The following is a 22,872-nucleotide window of genomic DNA, read 5'->3' on the forward strand; positions in this document are numbered from 1 at the left end:
AGACAAAAGTAAACAGCCTTTATTCCCTGTGTTCTTCACAGACATGGCACTGTTCAAATACCACAGAAATCTGCAAGCAGCTCTAAATCATTGTGCCCAGTTTCTCCAGACCCTCTAAGAGGCTTGTACTGTCATCACTTGTTCAGACATGCCAGACCTCAGGGGAGTTGTGTACAGGCCTCTGGAAAGTCCCTCTGTGACATGGAGGGGGTAGATATTGGCCCCTTTAGGGGCGTAAATCAGAAGAGAGGAAGGTGAAAGACTGGTCCAGTGATGGTGGTAGAGACAGGGTGTACGAAGAGATGCCTTGGGTTCCGTGTCAGCATTACACAGGTAATTTCTGGTGCAAAGACAAAGGGAGGGGAAGATGGGACAACACATGCACCCTGACGTGCCGAAGCTTTCTCAGGATAATCCTCTGTACTGCAGCTTGCATAAAGCTGATAATCCAAATCTGTCTGGACTTCACTGCTGTCCCCAGGCTGCAGCCCCTGAAATGCTCCTGCAGGCCCCAGGGCCTCCTGTGCCAAGCTAAGATGCTTCCTCTTGCTCTTATAGTCACTGGCTTTGCGATACCACTGAGCACATTGGCCACAAGCTAGGCCACTAAACAAAATTATATCCCATCCTCTGAGGACATGCAAAACTAGACATGAGACAATGTTGTCTATAACACACAAAGGCCATATCAGCATTTAAGAGATTGCTTAGCACAAGAAATGCGTGGATCTAGACAAAAAAGAAAAAAAGAAAGGCTCGCGTGCATTTCCAAAGCAGAATGGTCCTGGGAGGTAGAGGGACACTGAGAGTGAAGAATCCCTTTCTCCTGCGCTTGGGGCGTCTCTGACCTGTACCACGTGCCCCAAGCTTTGGGACACTGTAGTTGAGCAGGATCATGACGCTGGGAAAGTAGGCTGCTCTGAGCCCTTCTCCCCCAAGCCGTGTTTGTGTCTGCATGCCCATCAGTCTGAGCTGCCCAGCCTCTGCAGGCCTGCAAGCTTGCAAGCTACCCTTGGTTTTTTTGTTCTCTGCTCAGGCATCTGTGCTTCTCCAGTCTGTGCCCCCACCCCACCCCCCCCCCCCAAAAAAAAAAAAATTCAGCTGACCTAGTCTCTTACTCTCTTAGGGCGCTTCTGCCTGAGAAGGAACACATTAAAGTTTGATAACCAACCACTGCCCTTGAGCCAGACGTATATGACAAGCCCCGTCAATTTACATCTGATTTTCTATACCTGAACACAGTTTATCACGCTGTGATTTCATATACTAACCAGGACTCACAAGCTGAACAGGCTAACAGGCTTCCCCCACGCCATCTCCTGCCCTCCAGACTGGGCTGGAACAAACTATTGCTCCTGCTGCTGCAGAACAACCGGCCTGGCCGCTGCCGGTTGCCAGAAACAACAGCATGCCTGGTACCAGCGGAAATGTGCTGTGAACACGGAGGCTGGTCTTCAGTCCTTACCTCTTTCTCATCAAGTGTCAATCCAACTTCGGTAACTTCTGAGTGCTTATAGATTTATCCACCTATGGGAAAATCTTTCTGCATCTTCTCCACACTCCCACTTGCTCCTAGAAACACTTATCTCTCTGGATGTTGTACACTTGTTTCAAAAACTTGGACATTTTGGAAGTAAAAGGTATTCACTTATCCCAGTAGAGGCAACAGAGTATGTATATTAATTTAATGTATCTTTCATTGCAAAAGACAATCACTCAAGACATTTACCATCAAGGTACTCTGAAAAGGCTTTAAAAGAAGAGACAGCGTACCTGCAGGTTCTTCTGTGCTGCTGGCTGCGGTGGTGGGAGGAGCGGCAGGGATCTCTGCAGGAAGGGGCAAAGCAGACAGGAAAGGAGAGAATATAAAAGGAGGAGGTGTTATTCCAGATTCCAAGAGCCTGGGCCCTGTACATACCACATTTGCCCTTCCCAACCACATCTACAATCAAGGTGTGATTGTAATCTTGCAAGAACCCCAGTTCCTCACAAAACCTCACAAGACCTCACAAACTTCCACACCACACATATGCTGGAGAACTGTGTCTCCCAAGTGGGTATGGAGAAGGATATTTTATACCAAAAATTGTGGCTTATGGCTAAAAATAACAGGAATGTGGCTAGGTGGTTCCAGATTTCTCCAGCTACTATGATACAGCTAGCCAGCTAACTGATGTGGTGGCAGAGCCAGCAAATGCTGTGGTGCACACTCACAACCCACTGCAATTGCTAAATCAAATAGTTTAGTTTATATATCACTGTGATGGTGTGCTCTTTGCAGGGACTTGGAGGGTGCACAAGCCAGGCAGTGCAGAACAACTGATGGCTGTGAAATGTCCAGTCACAGTGGGAAACAGGAAAAGGGAACATTGCTGTCCCATGCTATCCCAGGGTGTCCCTCCCTTCCAGCTGGTGTTTCCATTCATGTCTGAGGAAGTGCTATCTATACCCCACTCCTTTTGTGTGAGATAGGATACAAGGAAAGTATTGCATCTATTCTCTGGGATAGAAATGTTATCTCCCACATTTAAGGGACATGCAAATATCTGCTGCCAATGCAATGGCCCCTGGTTTTGATTTTGGGTGGGCTTTGCAAACAGAGCTGAAACTGCCTAATATTCTGGATCTTCATGCCCAAGACTGACTGTGCTTGTTGATGTCAAAAGGATGGGCTGCAGATGGAGAACTATATGGTCCTATCTTCAACAAGAGGATCTATTTTCCCCCAGTGCCCATACGCAGCTCTCATTAATGATGTATTTTGCATATTTAGGGACCAGTACTGCGATTTCTGTGTATCCGTTGGAAACTGGCTGGGGGAACGGCCTACCAGTCAAGATCTCTTGTCTGACTTTGAAAGTGAAATTCAGCCACGAGAGACTTGGAGCAGCCAGCAGTCAATGTCTGCCTCCTTCTGTGCTCACGTGGCTCTCTTGGGAACTCACCTGGCCACAGAAATATGGCATGCTTTCGTCTATCTGCGTTGCAGTGACTGCGACTTATATGGGTGTGAGATGCCTGGTCGGTAATTTGGTGGTAGCTGATCAAGTCCAGCCCAGCCCAGTCAGCTGTGCCAAAGCTGGTGGCTTAACAGGTGTTCATGCCTGCTGGTGTGGGCTGTGGTGCAGGCAGACCTGACATGTGGTCTTGCTCATTCCTTACAAGGTGATTTTTTTAGGTAGCAATAAGTCTCTGGGACAGGGAAAACATAAGCAATGGTAAATCAGAGAGTAACTGTGCTCTTGCTGAGAAGGGGGATGGACTCTTGCTGTGTATGTTGTATCGGCACTCTCCTAGTCCCAGGGGTGATAGCAGTGGGGACAGAGGTGGAAAGCAAGTGCCCTCTGCTATGCAGGTATAACATATATGTGTGTGTGTGTGTGTGTGTTAAATACACACTCACCCACAGAGGATATGCTGACTGACATTTTTCAAGGATGAAAATGTGATTTTTTTTTTTAAGATGAGAGAATTATGAGTGCCCATATCCTCATTTTAACTGCTTTGGCCTCATATAGTCAGCATCAAACTCCCTAAAACTGTAGAGTGACTTTATAGCCAGGCCAGAGCATTAAAGTTCTTTGAAACATATTTCTATCAAAAGTTTTGGCTTCTTGAAAAGGAAATTTTACAATGACAAAGAATTAAACCAAATAACAGGAAAAAAGATTCCTATAGGAGCAGGGGTGCAAGGGCTGAGAGCTGTGGGACAGTAGCATCTCACGCGGGTGCTGGGCAGGCGGCTGGATCGCGACCTCCTCCCTTTGCAGGGCAGCGCCGCCAGGCTCTCACGCCAGTGCGTGGCTTCGAGCCTGCTGCTTTGGCAGCTGGCATGAGCATAGCCCCACTCCGAATGCCTGGTTTGATCATGTTGAAATCCTATGTCTGTCTTTATTTAGTGCAATGAATCCCAAGGGAGGTGATGCAAGGAACAATTTACCCTCTGATTTACCATGGCCCTGGGGAACCATTAATGATAAACCTTTGTGCATACTTGCTGCAAAGCATACCGGAGCCATGACTGTAGCATCTTGGGGAAACAAGCATCTGGTTTGAGCTCTTGCCGTCCCATTGCGACATGGGGAAGAATGAATCTCAAGTGACCAAAAACCACCATGGAATGTATGTTTGCTTCAGTAAGAGAAGGTGGAGAAAGGCTATCTACTCCATAATTTGGCAACGGCTGTCCTGCAAGGCAGACACTGGGGGTGGACAGTGCTGGAAGAGATCTTGCGTTTCTGGCAAAGACTTGATTCTTTCAACCTTCACCTTTCTTTTCCTGTTGGGCCTTTTTTCTCCTCTTTATAGCACCGAGGCAGCCTGGCGGGGAACAGCTCTCGCTTCCCAGCCTGCCTTGTGCATCGTAATTTTGACGCATCGTTTTGGTGAGGAAGGTGGAGAGGTCTAGTGCAATGCGTGTGAGCCCCTAAATGAGCCAACAACAGCAAAAGCAAGAGGTGGTGGAGAGCAGCGCTCAGCTAAAGCGTGTTCTGCCCAGGCATCAAATGCTTATCAGGCTGGGATGCCGCTGTAGCCCCGGGTGGGTTTGAAAGGGATCAAATGGGGATGTGGAGCTTTGCAGAGGAAAATATGTCAGTAGAGAGACTTTGGGAGCTGTGCCTGCTGCTTGTTGCTGTTGTTTTAAGAGCAGATGGTAAAAGCAACCTTGAGAAGGCAAACTACAATTCAAACAAAGGAACCAAACAGCAAAGCAGCTCATGCTTCTGGCTGGATTGTGTGAGTGTAAGACGCCAGTTAGCAGCCTAGGTGCTATCGGCTGCGTTATTACGATGGCAGCTCAATCAAACCAGTAGCTTCTCAGATTTGAGCTATGCTTTGAGCTCAGATTGCCGCATAGTCTGATTTTGGAAAGAAAAATCTATTTGTAGTGATTTGCTGCAGGATCCAGACCTGATACAGTAGCACAAAGCAAATGCACTCTCCAGGCATCTCTGGGGTGTGCAAAGTGAAAGCACAGATTTCTTGAGGGCTACCAGCAAATTCAGCTGTAGATGCACTCACACAACCTACCCAACATATGACAAATGAGCTACATGGAAGCTAGGGGTGTATTTTGGACATATGTCCTCCCATTCCTGCCAGTGCGGCTGGCTGGGATTCCCAGACAGCTCCTTCCCCTGCGCACTAGCCCTTGGCACATACACAGCCTGGGGTTAGTGGTCAGTCAGCCCAGCAGAGTGTTGTGCGTTTCTCCTGCGGGTTGTGTTAAAGCTTAATTCTACTATGCTGCAGACATCGAAAGAGCGGTCCACGTACTTATGCAGGGAGCAATGGGCGATCGGCTTTGCTGGTAGCCTTTGGCACATCGATTGCACGTGATGCCCGTCACACCGTCTTTACAGGGACACTGGCCCGTGGTTTGGTTACAGGTTTGGCCCGCGGCGCCCACGGGGTGGCAATCGCATTCTGTGGGGGGAACACACAACAAGAGTGTCAACGGGGGAGGCAAGCGCGAAACCCAAAGACGCAGCGGCGGCAGCTCGCAGCAGGGAGGGCGAGCTGCGCTGGGCTGAAGCCAAGAGCAAGGCGGCAGCTCCAGCAGCTCTGGCTCCACCTTCTCCAAGAATGGGTCCTCCAGCCAGCAGTCGCACTCACCTGAAACAAAGGTGACATTTGGCAGAGGGGGGTTCAAACAACTGTTTAGGTGGAAAGGTGATGGGGGTGGCCCAGCTGCAGTCGATCCCACTGTGGAGATAGTAGTGGGAGTGGGGATATATTTCTTGGGCAATACTCCTTGCTCTGGTGGCCCATACCTGCCTATCTGAGCTGGGGATGCAATGTGGGGCATCTGGGGCTGTGCTCTGAGGACACCCACCTGTGGCTGCTGCAATGGCAGCATCCCAAAAGTAATGGGAAAGAGGTCACAGGACTTCAGCAGCGAGGGTAGCAAGCAAGGCGGCAAAGTGGCAGGACTCATGGAGTCGCAGTGCCAGCTGCCCCTGCTCCTGGCCAGCTGTGACCCCCCTTCCCCCCCCCCCCCCAATACGCTCTTCAGACCGGTGTTGGGGACGTAAGGAAGAGGTGCAGAATCAAGGAGTGTTTCAGTGCAAGAGTTCTCAGGCAGGAAGCAATTGCTTTCAGGGATGTTCTGAATTCATTTCACGTCCAATATGAAAAACCTCCTTTCAGCGCTGTTGCTTGAGCCCTTTCCCTGCTGAGCAGCATCCCTGGCAGCTGGTGGTGCGGGCGCAGGAAGGAAATGCCCTTGTGGGTTGCACGCAGCTTGGAGGACCTGCTGTTCCCAGCCAGATGGATGGAGGCTTGACTGCAGAGCTGGGCAGATGTGAAGGGTTTGGCAGGGGATGTAAATACTGCACTTGAAATCATTCACCATCTCATTTCCCACAGTGGGACTTACCGGCGCAGCTGTTTGTTAAAAAAAAAAAAAAAAAAGCATCAGAGCCTGTTATCATCACTGCTCCAAAAGGATTACGGCCTTGCACATTTGTTAACAGCCCTGATTTCTAAGAGCTGTGAGCTCTGTGCCAGACTGTGGTCTGCCCCTGCTGAGCTGTGGCAGGGAAAGGCAAGAAAGCTTTCCTTTTCTTCTGCAGCATCCTCAGGACAGATCCAGACAAAACCCTGTCTGGGGAGCACTGATCCCTCTCTCCCTGAATCCCTCATGGATGCTGGCTGCCAAAAAGAGGATTTGGAGGCAAACTTGCCCCCCTTCCTTGCTGAAGACCGAATAGGCCTGGAAGGGGGCTGGTCTGTGGGCAGGGAACCTGCCTGAGGGCCTCCAGGGGCTCCAGCTGCTGGGCATGGCTTTCAGACACCCCAAAATCCCCCTGTGGAAGCATGTCACTCCCATGAGGTTTGATGCTGAGGGTTTGCACGCTCCTGAGATGCTTGCTCTGGGTCTGCACATTGCGCCCGTCCTGTTTGAGATCATCACCTTGTATCCATGGTTCCTTTGTGCCTAGTGCTGAAGATCAGATGTTGGTCACTGTCTTTTAGTATTTCCCTGGCCAACTGGACAAGGAGCACATACCACCACTTATCAAAATGCCCTAGGAAGCCAGGAACACACCTCTTTGACACATCTCTGAACACATCTCTGCTACTGAGTGAGAGTGCTAGAGGGCTGTCCCATTGGAGCCCAGCGCATTGCAGCGGCAGCTGGCAGCACCCAGGATGGAAGCTGAAATCCATTACCCCATAATGACCTGCCTGGCTGGCTCAACAGGGGCTGTTTCAGGTCCTCAGGGAGCAAAATCCTGCCTGCCTTGGCAACGTTGGGAGCTTAGCCTGAGCGAGGGGCCTGGGAGCAGAGCAGTGGGTGACATGGTGAGACAGAGGGAAGGGGAGCAGGTTTCTCACTGGAACGTGAATACGTCCCTCTGGGCATCCCCGCGTGCGCGTGTTGAGGTGCCATGTCAGGCCCTGGGGCCTGGCTGGCCACAGGCTTGTGCTAGCCCCTGCCAGCGCCCACTGTGCAAGGCTCTCCCTTCTCCCCAGGAAGGCACGTGACTCGATTGAAAGCCTGCTGTTGTGTGCCAGGGTGTTTGTGGTTGGTGTTTCCAACCATCCTGAAGGGTGAGTAGTGGGAAAAAATTTGCAAGTGAAGAGATTTGCAGGCAGGAGAGCGTGGCCACACCATCCCTGGGAACCTGCACACTGCTGCCTTGTGCAGATGTGGCCTCGGGAGATCATCCCAGGGCCGCTCACTCCCAGAGCACATGGCTCATCCCAACAATCAGCCGGAGCATCCTTCTCCGAGCCTTGACCCCATCACAACCTTTGTCTGCCTGTCCTGCAACTCCAGCCTTGGGCTCTGACTGCACTGCACGGCAGTGCCGGAGGGCCGGAAAGTGGCCCTGGCCTCCAGGCAACAACAATAACGTCAGAGTCCAGAAGTCCTGGCAAATTCCTGCCGTTATTCCTGGTTACAGTCCTCATACGCCAACACAAAGCCATCCTTCCATCCCACTCACTGTCACCGGTCTGCTCCTGCTGACTTTACCAGTATCTCCCAGGTCAATCTCCTCTGCCCGCTGTGGGTTAGCAGGCAGCACCTCCTAGGCTGGTCCAGCGCAGCAGGTTTAAACTGTGCAGGGAAATCCCCCTGCACTATCATGATGCGAATACTCATCCCCTTCTCCACGGATGGGGTGTTGCATCCGGAGGGCAGCCCAGTGGCAAGGTGAGATGGGAGAGGCGAGAGCAGGAACAAATTACCCGGGCCAGTAGAGCTATACGGGAAGAAATAGAATCTTGCCAAAAAAATGATCATTTTTCATATAGGGCGGGTGAAGGGGTTGGGGAGAGGGAAAGCTTTGCCGCTCTTCTCCTCCCTTAACACTTCTGATTTGGGGTTTTTGATTAAAAGTCCTGCTCTCCCACCTATGCCTCAGAGCTGTCTCAGCTGCTTGAAAACCTGGGTATAGTGGAAAATCTGATTTTCTATCAAACCTAGTTTGCACTGGAAACTTTTTAGCAGATTTAAGATTAAGACTTTTTAAGAATTAAGACTTTTTAAGATTAAATCAGTGTGGTTTGTGATGAGCACAGAGAACAAGAAGTGTGCTTTTAGGTAGGAAACCCAGCAAACTGCAGCCACAAGAGATATTGCTCCAAAACTGTGGCGGAAGAGGAAATCAAGGTGCAGTGAGGAAGAGCTGGGAAAAGGCTAAAAGGAGCAGGAAGAAAAACAGCTTAAGAGGAGAGACCAGCAGACAGGACCGGGAGCAGAAAGGCAGGAGTTACAATGAATGCGAGCGAGGCAGGGAAGGGTTACACAAGAGGAGGCAAAGGGCAAGAGGAGCGGAGAGGAACATGCCTCATGTTACACGCTGTTCCCCTCTGGGGCCATGTGTGCTGCTTTCAGGCATCGCTTGCAAACCCCCATCCTGTGAGTAATCCTCACCCAGGCGAATGGATTCCACTGATTTCAGCGGGACCATGCTGAAGAGAGAGGGGAGGAAAAAAAAAAAAAGAAAGAAAAAAAGCCTTTGCGATGAGTAAGATTTGCAGAATCAGGCTCTTGGAGGACAGGCGCGGGTCTGCAGAGTGCTGAGCTCTCTTTTGGACACCACATAAATAAATGGAAATGCTGCTTCCTTCCCTCATGAGGTAATGCCTCGGCATAACTTGTCCAAAGCTGCCGTCACTATTTTCACAGCCGTGTCTGTCTGAGGTTGTCTACTCTCTCCCCATCGGGAGCCGGACATTCGCTAGTGCTTTGCAGAGAGGATGTTAACGGCGTCCCTGCAGGCACATGTGACATGTCTAAGGTTGCAGAGCAATCAGTAGCAGAGCTGGAAATCACCTGTCCCTGATGCCAGGGCAGTGCCAATGCTCTATGGGAGAGACCCCCTGTCTGACAGCTGAGAGCTCCCTCTGAGGTGCTGCAGGGCAAATCCTCTGTGGGTTTAAGGATGTGCTTTGTATAACCTGTTCCAAACTCTTGTTAGCAACACGGGTCACACTGCTGAAACACTCAGGACCCTGAACGTCCAGGACGACTGCACCATCCTCAAACACGTGACCCCATTTTCGCTTTTCTGTCTTCCAACAAACCATTCAAATCGGCAGCAACTAAACTCTTCTAGAGTGGGGAGGTAGGAACTGGCTCAAACAGTGTCTGCAGATGTACATGCATATTTGTGGTCCCTGTCTCAGAGGAACTGAACCAGTGCCAGCAATTAGGAGCAATTAAAGGCAATTTGCAGTTCCTTGGCCAGTGCAAACACTTGCAGCCGGCAATTACAAGCTCTTCTCATTTCCCAGCCATGGAGTAGCTGAGCTGCTGGTGGTTAATGCTAGTTTTTCTAGCATGATTCAAATTCCTTTGGGTTGTAACCCCAAATTGAGGAAAGAACACACTACAATCACAAAGGGGATGTCATTAGTGCAAACACCTTTTTGGCATCCTCACTGACAATATGTCATGGACCTTTTGAACATGTTTTCATGTCCAGACTTTCCACAGATGCAGGCGTTTGTCCATAGCTCACCACGATGCAGAATAGCCGCAGTCCCTAGCACCAGGCCAAGCAGAGACCATGAAGCAGCAGAGCTGAGAATTCATCACTAACAGCAAAAAGAGGATGCCTGGGACATTGTTAGAGATAATAAGAGGGATAACACTTGATTTTGCTTCTGCAACCTCATGCCTTGCTCAAAAGCATCATTCCACAAAGGAGGAGCATGTTGGGAGAGAAGCAAACAAGAACAGTTTTGATGCGAGAAAATTTTATGCAAGAAAGTTAGTTCACATAGCAGCAGGCAGAAGGAAAGCAACTGCAATGATTTAGTAGCTCTTTCAGAAAGTCTTTAAGAAAAACTTGTGGTAAGTGTTTGTGGCAGTGATGACCAGGACTAGTGAAAAATAAAGTTCTTTCATGCTTAAGAAAGTGGCTATGGAGCAGAAAACAAGAAACAGGAGTATAAGATTAGCTTTTAATGGGGAATGAGGATAGCAATTCGGGTGCCTCTGTCCACAAAAGCTGTTTTTTCTTGTAGGACATCAGTGATCTGGAAAGTAAGGAGGTAACAGCATTTGTGGATGACCAGCTTCACTTTGGCTAGCCAAGACTCGAGAAGACAACGTAGGTCTTCTATGAGATCTGCCCAAGTTGACTGAAGGGGTGAGGGAGTAACAGAGAAAAGGCAACACACAGAAGGATACATAACGGGAAGGAGTGAGCAGAACGGTTCATACACACTGAAGGGTCCCAATTAATTGTAGCCACTCCAGAAAAAGACCTAGGAGTCAGTGAAACATCTGGCTGATTGCAATGGAGCTCAGAAGAGCAAGCAAGATAGTAGGCTGTATTATGAAAGGGGTAGAGAGTAACACTGAATATAATATCATGACACTATAGAAATCAATAGCACATCCTCAGCTGGGAAACCAGAGTGAAAGGCACAGAGAGGCACCCATCTGAGGGTGATGGAAAAGATTAGAAGAGCCTTGCCAAGAGACGATGGAGGGGTGCCAAGTAATGCACTGTGCGGAGAAGGTCAGACAGGTGCTCCTCTTCACTGGTCCTTAAAAAACAGGAACAAAGGGACATTCAATGAATTTAAAAGGCAACCTTTTTCAATGATAAAAGGAAATGCTTCCTTGCACTGCACGTAATTAACTTGTAGAACTCAGGCTACGAGACACCATGGCAAAGACCCAACAGGATTAGATAGGCCTATGAATGAGAACATCTGTAGTTACATTAGCTAGGATTAATATATATACGGATATAAGCACTCCAAGCCAGCTACTAACTGCCTGCAGTTAGGAAGAAATTTCCCCTGGGGGCAGACTATTGCAAAATTGTCTGTTGTAGAGTTTTATATCTTTGTCTGAAGCTTCCAAGACAAGCCACTATTATATGCATGCATCTGGAGAGATAGATTATTGTCTGCTAGAGAATAGGCAATGGTACATTTTTATGTTTCAGCCGACATTTGGCTGGTTTGGGACTAAAAAGTCGGAAAGCAAAACTTGGGACTGTTTGTGAAAGGATGCAAAATTCCCTGGCAAAGTGTTTTAACTTGTGGGGATCTCTCTGGCTTGCTGAAGGCTGACAAACAGCATGACAAAAATGCAAATATTTTTCCACGCCTAAATTTTGATCAGAGGTATTCCCAGCTACTAACCTTCCCCTCCCAACATATGCTGAAAGGTAAACAGAAGGACAAACCTCCAGGATTAGCTCTCATCAAGTGTGATTTTTTTTTGACAAGGTATCTGAAAGGACCTGCATTTTTTGAGAATTAGCATCTTCCTGTTTTCAAGGAAGCTGTTTCCTTGGAAGTGTTTCAGGGTGATGAAAAGTCCATTTGACTGCACAACAACAACAGAAAAAAAAAGGCTTGATTTCACTGTGTATCTAGATTTCTTCCTGTCACAGTGTATCTGCAGTGGTAACATATTTCTTGGGGTCTCCAGATTTAAAACTCCAATGTGTGATTAATTTGCACTGTGTAGCATACTGAGCAGTAAAACAGCAATGAATTAAACTGGGAAAAGTATACCTTCATTTGCAATAATCATTGATGAAGGTTCCTGTTCAGAGAAAGATTCTTCTTCAGGAAATCATGCTCAATTTTAAGTATGAACTTAAGTCACATGTAACCAGTGTGGCTTCGGTCCATACTACATTTAACAATATTCTTAAATGCTTTTTCAGAATCATGGCCAAAATTGCCTCCTGTTTCTTACTTTCCTTCTTCCCTCCATAGATGCCAACTAGAGCAAAAAATGTGGCTACAACACCTTTCTGCTGGAAAATGCACCAAAATCAAACTTCATGTGTGAAAGATTTGATTTGAACAATATTTTTAACAGAAAAAAGCCAAAGCAGATCAATTTAAATTTTTCTGCTGCTTCGATAATGCAACATTCGTCATCTTGATGCAGTAAACATATTTCACTTAGTCTTATGTTTTAGTATTTAGAGGTACATTTCAGATATTATTACTTAACCAAGTCTTTGGGTTGCTCTAATTTTTTTTAATGTGGTTCTGTGTTTAGTTCAAAATCTTAGTTTAAATCTTGATTCTAGGAAGCGCATCTGGCTGGGGAAAGCAAGGTGCGTTGAACTCCTGGGATGCGCGCCCTTGTCCTCCCCTTGCTATAAGCTGCCTCAACGGTGATCCCAGCCTTGAAGCTTGAAGCTTTGCTCCCTGCTGTCCCAAAGCTCTGACCTTGGCAGGCATTTTTAGCAAATTTCCCTTTGCTTCTGTGTTTGGAGAAACAATTCGAAACAAGCAGCGCTGCTTCCTTTGGAGGCTTCTCCAGGTTAGTTTGTCCCTGGGTGTAGAAAGGTGTTGCCTGAGCTCTTGCTGCACTTGAGAATTTGCAGAGGTTTACGTTGCTCCTGCGGGGATGGGCCAGACCACGTTTAATGGCAAAGAGCCTTGACCACATAGGATCACACAGACTTATGCTTCTGTGAAGGGCTTGGGGAAAACTGTGGCATTCGATGCAGCCCCTGGCTTCATCCTGGGCTGTGTTGCTGCATCCAGCAGCCGTGGTGCATATTGCTACATTTATTTTTCCATTGGAAAATGTTAATTCTGGTCAAAGATGCCTGGGACAAATATGAGCAAGCAGAGAGCAGCTTTGACAGTGGGGTGCTGTTCCTGGGCCCTGTGTCTATGCCTCTCTAAAATCAAGACAATGTTCCGCTAGCTCATTTGGAGCAGGGGAAATTGCTCCTTGTGTAGATGCACCATGATGAAGGATTGCTTGGAGGAGAAAGAGCAGATTGGAAAATACTTTCACAGAGATCAAAAAAAGTAAACCACTTTTTTTGCTGATGCATTTTTAGCCTGGTTCCTAAGGAAATGAGGTTTCTAGAAGCATATTCTCCTACTAGTAATATTTCAGTCAAATCTGGCACCAGAGCAAAAGTCTCAGAGATAATGAGGTTGCCACAAGCTTCATGAAACTAGGTGGCTGTGTAGATGAGAGAGAAACCCCAGGAATAGCTCAAGAGGAGGACCCCTTCAACGTGTGCACAGCCCTTACCAAACAGTAAAGAATCCACAGAGGGGAGAGATGCTCTGATGCCCAAATGTCTGAGAGAAATTGCAGTGAAAACTCCTGGGACACAGAGCCAGAGGTCACTGGATTTTTTTATGCTCAGAGAACTAGATATTTAACTGGAAAATGTCTTTTTTTTTTTTTCTAATGAGAAAAAAACCTTTTCAGTTTTACTATGCTTAATATCAGAAAAAGATGCACTGAATGACTTGAACTGAAATTTGTTTTAATGTCCAGTTCTTGATGATTTGGAGGATTTGTCACTCTCTATAAATGATTTGAAACAGGAAATTATCTCAACAGTTTAAAAATCTTTATGGGAAAGGCAAATTATTCCCTTTCTTTCCTCTGTCTCAGCGATCTACAAAAGTCTGGGTATGCAAATGAACTCAGTAATTCTTGTTCTTAACCTCAGATCTATGATGGACAACTGTTTTTTTTTGCAGCAGTGGTGCAAATTCCCCTCAATTATGTCTCACACCATGTCACTTTTGAGAACCACAGTTCATATCTGCCCTGTAGAAATGCTTTTGGGTCTGTTTCTACTAAAAAACAAACTCAAACTCGAGAAAAAACACAGTTTCGAAGGTTGTAGGCCCCAGACTTAGGATGTGATTTTCAGCAACACAGAGAACTCGCAGCTCCTGTCAGAGAATCTCAGTTTTCTCGAAAAGTTAGATCATTCAAATGTCTAACATGGCTTTGGGACTCAACCTGGAGATTTCTGTTGGACAGTTTTCCAAGCTGCAATAGAGAGTGGAGAAGTCAAGGCTCCTCCTGAGGTCTCTGGCCAAACTCCTCCAATGACATCTCTACCTCTCTGAAGCCAGCAGAGCACCTTGCACCCAGCGCACTGAGCCCAAGACGTCGCTGGCAATTTCTGGCACAGTTCCTTCTCTTTCTGGAGATCTTTTGTATGCTGTTTCAGGTCAGTCCTCTCTGCTTTTCTGTCCTAAAAAAAATGGGAGATATCCCTTTGCCGCTGAGATGCATTTCAGGTTAAATCAGCTCACTTTGCACTTTCCTTCTCCCAGGAGCTCCTGCTTTGGGTCCCAGTTTGGCTCCATTGGACAGGAGAAGGTGATGGTAGGAGCCCAGAGTGGATGCTTTCCATGAAAGGGTGTCTGGGAGAGCTCAGCCCTGGGCACCATGGCAGCACACACGTGCTTCACTGCCGTGGTGAGACCTGATCCCAGGGTCGGGGAGCTGGGAAAGTTTCTCATGGGGGGGGGGGGGCATGACGGTGCCGGAGGCTGGCCTGGAGAAGCCAAGCGGATATATCAGAGTGATGCTCGGAGATTTGTACTGGAGGTCAGGCCCTGTCCCAGCGCGATGCTGTCTTATTTATGGCCAGATGTCTTCCCAGCCTGTTTGAAGACATGTCAAAGGCCTCTTCTGTACCTCCTTTTCCCTAAACTAGGTCTGTTTTAAATTTGACTTTAAATGCAAGTTAGTCTCTACCAATACTGTGAAGTCCAAAATAAGATGTTCCTAGAAGAGAGGGAAGCTTCACTGAAAAGAGCTTGGCAAGTGTCGATGTGGCTTCCTGGAGGAGAACAGGGGGCCCAAGCACAGAGCTTGCGCTTGCCTGATGAAGGCAGGGAATGCTGACATTCCTGAGGAGCTGCCTGGCTTGGTGGGTGAAACGACCCGGCCCTGTTGAAGAGTAGGGGCTTGCAGAGAGGTTGAATTATGCAGAGAAAGTGCCTGGGTGGGAGCAATATGTGAAATTATTGACTTCCCTGGGGCTTTAAGACAGCGGCAGCTTAAGCATATTTTTGGCATTGAGGTGATTTTGCTCTAATGTTATCACTAGGCACAGACAAACTTCAAGCTTTCTTCTTTTCTTCCTCTCGCTCTTTTTTTTTTCTATTTTCTTTTTTTGGTTAATGAATTTGTAGGCCAACTTCTGGAGACCGTAGTGGACCAGAGCACAGACATGTGCATTTCATCTGGGATGTGAACGGCAGAGCCTCCTATCAGAGAGTGATGCCCCTTGCTATCCCCTGGAAAGGGGAGCTCCTGCAGGTCCTCTCCCCTGCACTCACTTGCTCTGAACATGCAGGTTTCGATTCAAGACTGCATAAAATATATTCTACTGAAACCAAATTTCTGTTTAAATGCTGCTGTATCTTGAGGGTAGGGGGGCGACCCTATTGGAAGCCAGACAGAGAAAGAAAATCAGTGATGAATTTGCTGGGTAGATCAGACAGCGGGATTTTACCCTTGTCCCAGCTAATTTGCACAGAAATGCAGAATGAGCACCAATGCTGGAGCACTTCCAGATGTGCAGAGGTGCAAATGACCCTGTGACTAGTTAATAAATGCAAACACTTCAGATAAACAGGGGTTACAAACATGAAGCTGGGGTGTGATAGTTGTCGTTCCTAAATGCTCTGGGGGGCAGACCCCAGCACTCGTGCATGGCAGCATCCCCATGTATTGGGTGGAGGTGATGGAACAGCCCTGGCCGTGGAGACGAAAGGGCTGCACAGAGCTCCTAACATTTGATTTGTTCCTTGCTGATGGCTCATATAGATTAGATTTAGTTAGAAAGTCCCTGGAACTAGAAGGCGAGCGTGAAAGGGAAAATAGGACTGAAGACTGGCAAATGGAGCCCCATCTCTCTTGAAACAATTAGAAAGTGTCTCAGTAGCTGCGCTGAGCCACAGGAATATTCCACTGCTACTACGCAGCAAGCACTTTCTGCTCCAGTTCGCACATCAGTGGCTGCTTAACTTTAATTAGCTGCTTAAATGTCTTTAAAATCACATATGTTTAAAAGCTGGCATGACCACATAGAGGTGTTTCACTGAGCTGGAGTCTTCATTAGGAAAAAAAAAATCACTCATTTTCCATGCTTTTGTGCTACAAACTCAAAACATTTTAAGAGTTTCTGTAACGATCGTGTCTCTTTTTCCAGTTTGGGACCCTTCCAGCCCGAGTGAGTGAATGGTGTGGACATGGAGGGCTTCTGCATGCCTTGGAGGTGGCTACACTTTGTGGCAGACACATTCAGGCCTCCTGCGAGATTCAGTGCCCACACTGCATTGCTCCAGGACACTTCCATGGACTGTGCCTGTGTGCATAAGATAGCTTAAAGCCGCACTTCTACGAACTTTCTCAGATTGGTCTGTGTATTTCTGGGAGTGGCTGATGACAAGTTTTAGATGTAGCAGCCATAAACCAGAGCTCAACACTTGTAATAATATCAATACAAAGAATTAGGGGGCCTTTGGGAACAGCGCGACTGAGGCATAGGCACTAACGAATGTAGTACAGAAACATAGCTAGAAAGTTGTTAATACAGCAAAGGAAGAGCGTAGCCTAATGAGACAATAAGTCTGTGTTTTACAGATCAATGCCGTGAATGTCTGGGCCTTTTCCAGTGATGTGATTTCTCAGAGGTGACCAAGTCTTGATGCAAGAACTTGATCGAAGTCCTGCCAGCAGTAAGGGCTAGCTTATCTCTCATTTAAATGGTAGCTCCAGCTGGTCTTTAAAGAAGAAGAAAAAGAGAAAAGGAAGGGAAGGAAGACTGATAATGAAAGGCAACTCCCTTGGTGGAATTCATAGAACATATTGCCTTGGACTTCATTGTGTGAAAATACACACAAGTAGGACTAGAGGAGGGCATCAACATAAGGCTACCGTGGGGAGAGAAACCTTCACTCTTAGGATGCAGTTCATCTACTCCTAAGGTGGACATCAAGAGTAGATCTAACAAACTGATGTCCAGAAATTCCTGGTTGCCTGTAGTGATGGGACAGAGCCCACCAGACAGAGACATCTCACTGCAATGAGGAAAGGCACAGACAGGAGCCCTGCCAGAAGGCATATTCCAGTGACGAAGCTAGTCCACGACGTGGTAGAGGAACAGTCCTTTCCTCAGAACTCTTCCTCAGAAATGGCTGATATAGGCTCCCCCAGACAGCCTGAGGTGTTTCATTCAGGTAGCCCCTGCGTCTTTGGGATATAGTAGTTGTGAACATGTTTTATGCCCCAAGCTCTGAATCTGGGACTATGGGAGCAGGATACATCTCTTCAGGCTGGAGGGACACTGATAGCCATCTAAGCCTGCAGGCAGCCGGGTGCAGAGAAGTACCAGGGACCCAGGTCTTCCATTAGATCACACCAGCTCTAGCAACCTGCCTCTGGCAATGGTGGCTTTGCCCCACCTTGCAAGGAAAGAAAACATAGGCTGATCCTCCAGGCTCTCTCCACGCGCTTCATTGGGACTTTGCACATGGGAGCCAGAGGAGAGCAGCAATGGGAGATCAACACAGTGCTGACTGCGGAGCCCATCCTCAGCCTTCACTCCTCTTCCTCTAATATAGATTTTCACCCTGGCTGCCCATTGCACCCCTAGCTTCTCAGTGAAGCTTCACATAGTAGGAACAGCATTCATCTCCCTTAGCTTTAGCCATGTAAAAATGAACTCTGTGCTTTAAGCTGGTCAAGCAGCTCCCTCTATAGTCAATGGAGAGAGACGGGGGACTTGTCCCACTGTCCAGTCTCCAGGGTTCTCCTCTCATCTCTAGACAGCAGAAGGAACCAAGGGGTCCACCTACGTTAGTCCACTTCCCTACTCCAAATGCCTGCAGCTGGGTGGGAGGAATTGGCCTCTGCACCTACCAGACCCAGGGACTGCAGGTTCAGCGCACAGATTCTGCAATTACTGTCTCTCTGTTTGAACTTAATCTGTTTCCAAAAAGCCATGTCAAAATCTTGTACCTTTGGTGGTGCAAGCCAGGACAGCCAGATAAGCTGGGAGTGCTCTTTTGCACAGGCCGTTAAGCAATCCTTCAAAGCGGGTTTAAAATTCTGCCAGGATCACCAAAGATATGGGGCAGAAACAGCATGGTGGAGGCAGGCGATCCCTTTTTTAACGAAAACATCAAGTCCTAATGAACGTGATCCCTTGAGGTGCCAAATTCTGCCCCACCATGAGAGGTTTACACTGGCAGCCTCAGCACAAGTGCATTCACAATGCGTATCATTTGTCATCTTTTCATCAAAAAGTGTGTAAATCCTTTCCTCAAAGTGCAGAGCTGTTTTATAGCAAGGCTATAAAACCCTGTAGAGTTTCTGTTCCAATAGAATTACATTAGTGCCAATAATCTGGCAAATATCAGGAGTGAATTTAATCAAAAGAACTAACACCAGTGCTGTGATTTATAGCTGCTCATGATGGAATGGAATGGACAGAGGTTTGCAGGACCCAGATGTGGAATTTCACTTGCAACATCATTTGGAGCAGAGGGAAAACAAAAGAAACGGGAAGCACAATTTCAGTGTTTTGGGAGCTGTTCATGCTCTCACAAAAATCAGTGAGAAAGAACAATTCACCTTTGTTCCAAGTTTTAAAAGATGAGCATTCAACTTTTCACATGTCTGGGTTTTTGTTGCTAAAAGTTAAAAAAATGACAGGGTGACAGATTGCCGGGAGAGCCCACACACCTAAATGCTGTATGTAGGAACCAGGCTTGCAGTGCAGCTGCCGGAAGGAAGGACCATCCTCTTCCTTAGCCCACTGGAAGGAGGCCACTGATCCCGCACAGCAGAGGACCAGGCCTGTCGTCAGACTCCTCCAGCCAAGCACACCCATGCAAGGCCGAGCAGAGAACATTGGTGTCTGACCTCAAAACTCCAGGGGAACCCAAGCCCTTGCTTGAGTAACGTTGTCTCTCGCTTCCCCTGACCACCCACCACCAGCAGTAATAGCACTCCTTTAACTTCCAGCTCTGTCCTGGTAGGCTCTGGCGCACTCCCAACATTGCCACTTCAGGCAATAGCCCTGCTCCATCTGTCATCAATTCCTTTACATATGGCTTACAGACTTCATGCCATGCTCTGCCTGTTGCATGGCTCTGGGACATGGCATCTCCCTGATCACTGATGTTTTTTTTTTCTTTTTGTAAGAAAATAACTGGAAGCGAACAAATATACAGGCAAGCAACACGGCATAACGGCACTGCTTTTAAATTAACTACCGTCAGGTTAGAAGTTGGGCTTGAAAGCCCAACTTCTTATGTCCTTACAAGTGCTGCTAAGATAACTTTAGTTCATGAAAATATCTTAAAAAAAAGAGGTTTGGCTATTAAAAAAATCATCATCCTGGAAAGGAGGGCACTGCCTAGCTTCGCTTTCTGTTCACAATTCATTTCACTGTCTGAACCTCACACCATAGTCCTGCAATATGTGCAAAAATGTATGATGTTTTCTTTTTCTTCAAAGTTAAAGAAACAGTCAACATGCAAACTTTTTTGCACTAAGATATTTTGCAGAAATAAGTCACTGGAACGGGGCATTCAAACCATCATTTAAAAGAACACAACTTGTTCCACTATCATTCTCTATTATGTGATGTTAGATGCATTATGAATTCAGATACCTAGTCTATAGGATGGAGTGAGAGATGAGAAACACAAGTAAGAGGAAAAATAGTTTAGCTGAATGTGTCTGTTAGGCTGAATTAATGAAAAAGGTGAATTAATTCAAAATGTCTTCAGCATATCTTTCTTAGAACATTTTTGTTATAAGTTCAGCCTAGCTAACAGTGCCTGTAAGGGTGGCTAAATTTGCTGCATGCTTCCTTGACAGTGCCCTATCAATTCACAAGACACCGGTGCTCTGTTAAACGCATTTGTTTAAATGTGTTACGTGCAAAACATGAACGGAGCAATGCAATGGTTGAAAGAATCAAGTCTTACAGAGAAAACACAATCTGCCATGTGAGATGAAACGTAAGGCAGTTGTAAGGGAGATGGCAGGTGCTACAGGACAGTTACTTTCTTAATTCTAAACACATTGGGTCAACAGGAGATTCTGGGAGAGCTTTGCCCATTGACAGATGGCTTGGTGAGATGATAAATTAATATTGTTATCAATGGAGAAATGGCTGAAGTTGTTAGATGGTGGTTCTTTTTAAATGCCTGTTTTTAACAATTATTTCAAAACAGTCCCTGGATCAGTGAAGAAAACCGGGGAAAAAAACAGAATGCCCTATATCATAAACAGATCTCAGGAAAACTACTTTTCAAAGGAATATCCTTTGCTGTAGGAAACTTCATTTCATCTGCATCTGTATAGGACACTGGATTACGCCGAGAATAAATCATTCCAAATACTGTGAAATTGTGCTAATAGCCTGAGAGTTGGGGAGCTCATCATTCCCTAAGCAAATTTATTGCACACCTTTGTCTCTATTAGCTCCAATAGCTGCAAACTGCAGGGGGTTAGAGAAGCATTTAAATTTGTTGATCTCAAATTTCAAGAGCAGGAGCAGTTCAAGAAGGCGATGGGGTAAGAAAAGAACAATTGCAACGTGCAATTAATAGAGTGATTCAGCAAACGGGAAAGGCAGTCTTACAGGACTGGCAAAACGCCCTGCAAAGGCAGGCAAGCCTTGTTCCCAGGTGCTCGCTTGGGGAAACCGAGGCACGGGCCATGTGCGTGTGGAAGGGGGTGCCCAGACAGCATCCGTGGCTGATACTTTTGCAATCACCCCTGCAGCATGAGAAACACCTGGGCCAAGAGACTGTATAAACTCCGCGCCCTGGCAAGGCGGAGGCTGCCCTCGCCCCGGGCGCAGAGGGACGTTCAGGGTTCGGGCTTTGCCGCTCAGCCCCTCGCGGGCTGGCCCCCCACCCACCACCCCTGGCTTGAAGGCTCTGCCTTTCGGATAAGACGGCCGTTTTCTCAGCCTCCTTCAGCCGCGAAGAGGTCAGCAGGCGCGAGGGGCCAGGGAGACAGGAAGGCTAAACGGAGAGGACAGGATGGCCGGCTGGGAAGGACAGCTGGGAAAAGCAAGAATGAAGAAAGTCCTGGAAACCCCCTCGAGGCAGTGTGAGAGACAGGGAGGACCGAGCCTGGAAAACCCCGGGAACTGTCCCTTTTCCTGGGAAAAGCCACCGCTGAGGGACGGAAAGGCAAGGGAGGGGGTCTGCGTCAGACCCTGCCCTGCGGCCGGGCGCCTCCTCCCCTCCGCGGGCTGGTGCGCGCGCAGGCCCTATGGACTAGGCCGCAGGGCTAGGGTGTATATGTATCTATGGATCTATGTATCAGTACAGGACACCGCGAGCCTGTGGCTAGAAGGGAGCGCTCCTCTGCCCCGAGACCCCTCCCCGGCCCTGTGAGCCCCGACCCCAGGGAAGCTGGAGAGCTGGGGCTCAGCCACAGCAGCAAGCCGGAGCCCTGGGAAGGAGTTAACCGCCCTTCAGGAGGGGTGGGAAGTCCCCACGCTGCCCGGGCCTCGCTCTAGGCAGCTCTGTGGTTTTACACGTATGATTTTTATTCCCTTTTGCCAACCCGGTTGGCTTGGAGGAGGCCGAGCGCCGGCGGGGGCAGCACGCGCAGGAGCCCGGCCCTTTGAATTAACCCGGCTGCCCCAAAATCGAGGTGGAGAGAGCACAGACGCGTTGCTTTTAATTGCGCCGATGAGCGTTGGGGTCTGCACCCGAAGGTGGTCGCGGGGCCCTCGGGGCGCCCCAGCGAAGCGGCCGCGCGGCAAACGAGAAGCAGGCCCTGCGGGCGGGCGCCAGGCAGCCAACGCCTCTCGGTGGCCGCGCGCGGCCTCCCGGCGGGCGGGCGGGCCGAGGGCTCTGGTGATCTGCATCTCTCCCCGCTCCCGCCGGCTCGACTGCAGGAAAGACCGGGCGTGCAGCCTTTCCCTTTGTTTGCTTCAACCTAATGCTTTGTTACTCAGGCTGAAACCAGAAACGTGGACTGTATTACGGCACACATCCGCTCGGCTTTCGCGGGGCAAGAGGCGGCTGCGCGCCGCCCCTCGGGCGCCCGGCGCCGCGCCCCGCGCTGGGGCCGCCTGCAGCCCGGGAAGCCTTGAAGGTCGGCGTGGAAGCGGCTCAGCTCCCCTCGGCGCTCTGCTCTGCCGGCTCTTGCTGCGGCCCCAAAATGGCAATTTTCTATCCCCCTCAGAGCCACCATTCAGCTCCGGGCTTTGTTCACATCCCACCAAGGCGCTCTTCGGCTGAAGCTGTAGCTTATTAGCACGCGTAATGCAGGGCGGCTTGAAAACGTCTCATTGAAAATCGTTTTTACAAGGTGAAAAAAGGGGGAGTAGGACTGTCAAAGTAAGTGATTTCTTTTTCTGTTTTGGCAAAGAGGGTCTGTTTTCAGAGGAAAAAAAAAATAGGAAGAAGTGTTTTCGTCCAAAAGTTGAAAACGCTGAAGACCCAAATCTTTCCAGTCAAAAATAGCCAGTTCAGGCCAAAAAGCTTTCCTTTTCTTGTTGAAACTAGCGTTTAAAGAGAAAAGAGCTGAAGCTTTCTGTGGGAACCCCCAACAACTTCTAATCTGATTTTTGAATGTTTGTCTGATTTACTTAGCCATGTCTCAGGTTC

General features: G+C 48.2%; 1 protein-coding gene across 1 annotated transcript in view; it reads right to left on the reverse strand.

Moving 5' to 3' along the window:
- NTN1 (netrin 1) overlaps positions 1 to 22,872 on the reverse strand; it is a 125,413-nt gene that overhangs the window by 37,765 nt on the left and 64,776 nt on the right. Inside the window, exons 3-4 of the mRNA XM_068913204.1 lie at positions 5,278 to 5,427; positions 1,774 to 1,827 (exon numbers count right to left, since the gene is read on the reverse strand). Coding sequence (XP_068769305.1) covers positions 1,774 to 1,827; positions 5,278 to 5,427 — 204 coding nt within the window. The remainder of the gene's footprint in view (positions 1 to 1,773; positions 1,828 to 5,277; positions 5,428 to 22,872) is intronic.

The sequence above is a fragment of the Struthio camelus genome, chromosome 19, assembly GCF_040807025.1.
Source record: "Struthio camelus isolate bStrCam1 chromosome 19, bStrCam1.hap1, whole genome shotgun sequence".
In the NCBI taxonomy this organism is placed as follows: domain Eukaryota; kingdom Metazoa; phylum Chordata; class Aves; order Struthioniformes; family Struthionidae; genus Struthio; species Struthio camelus.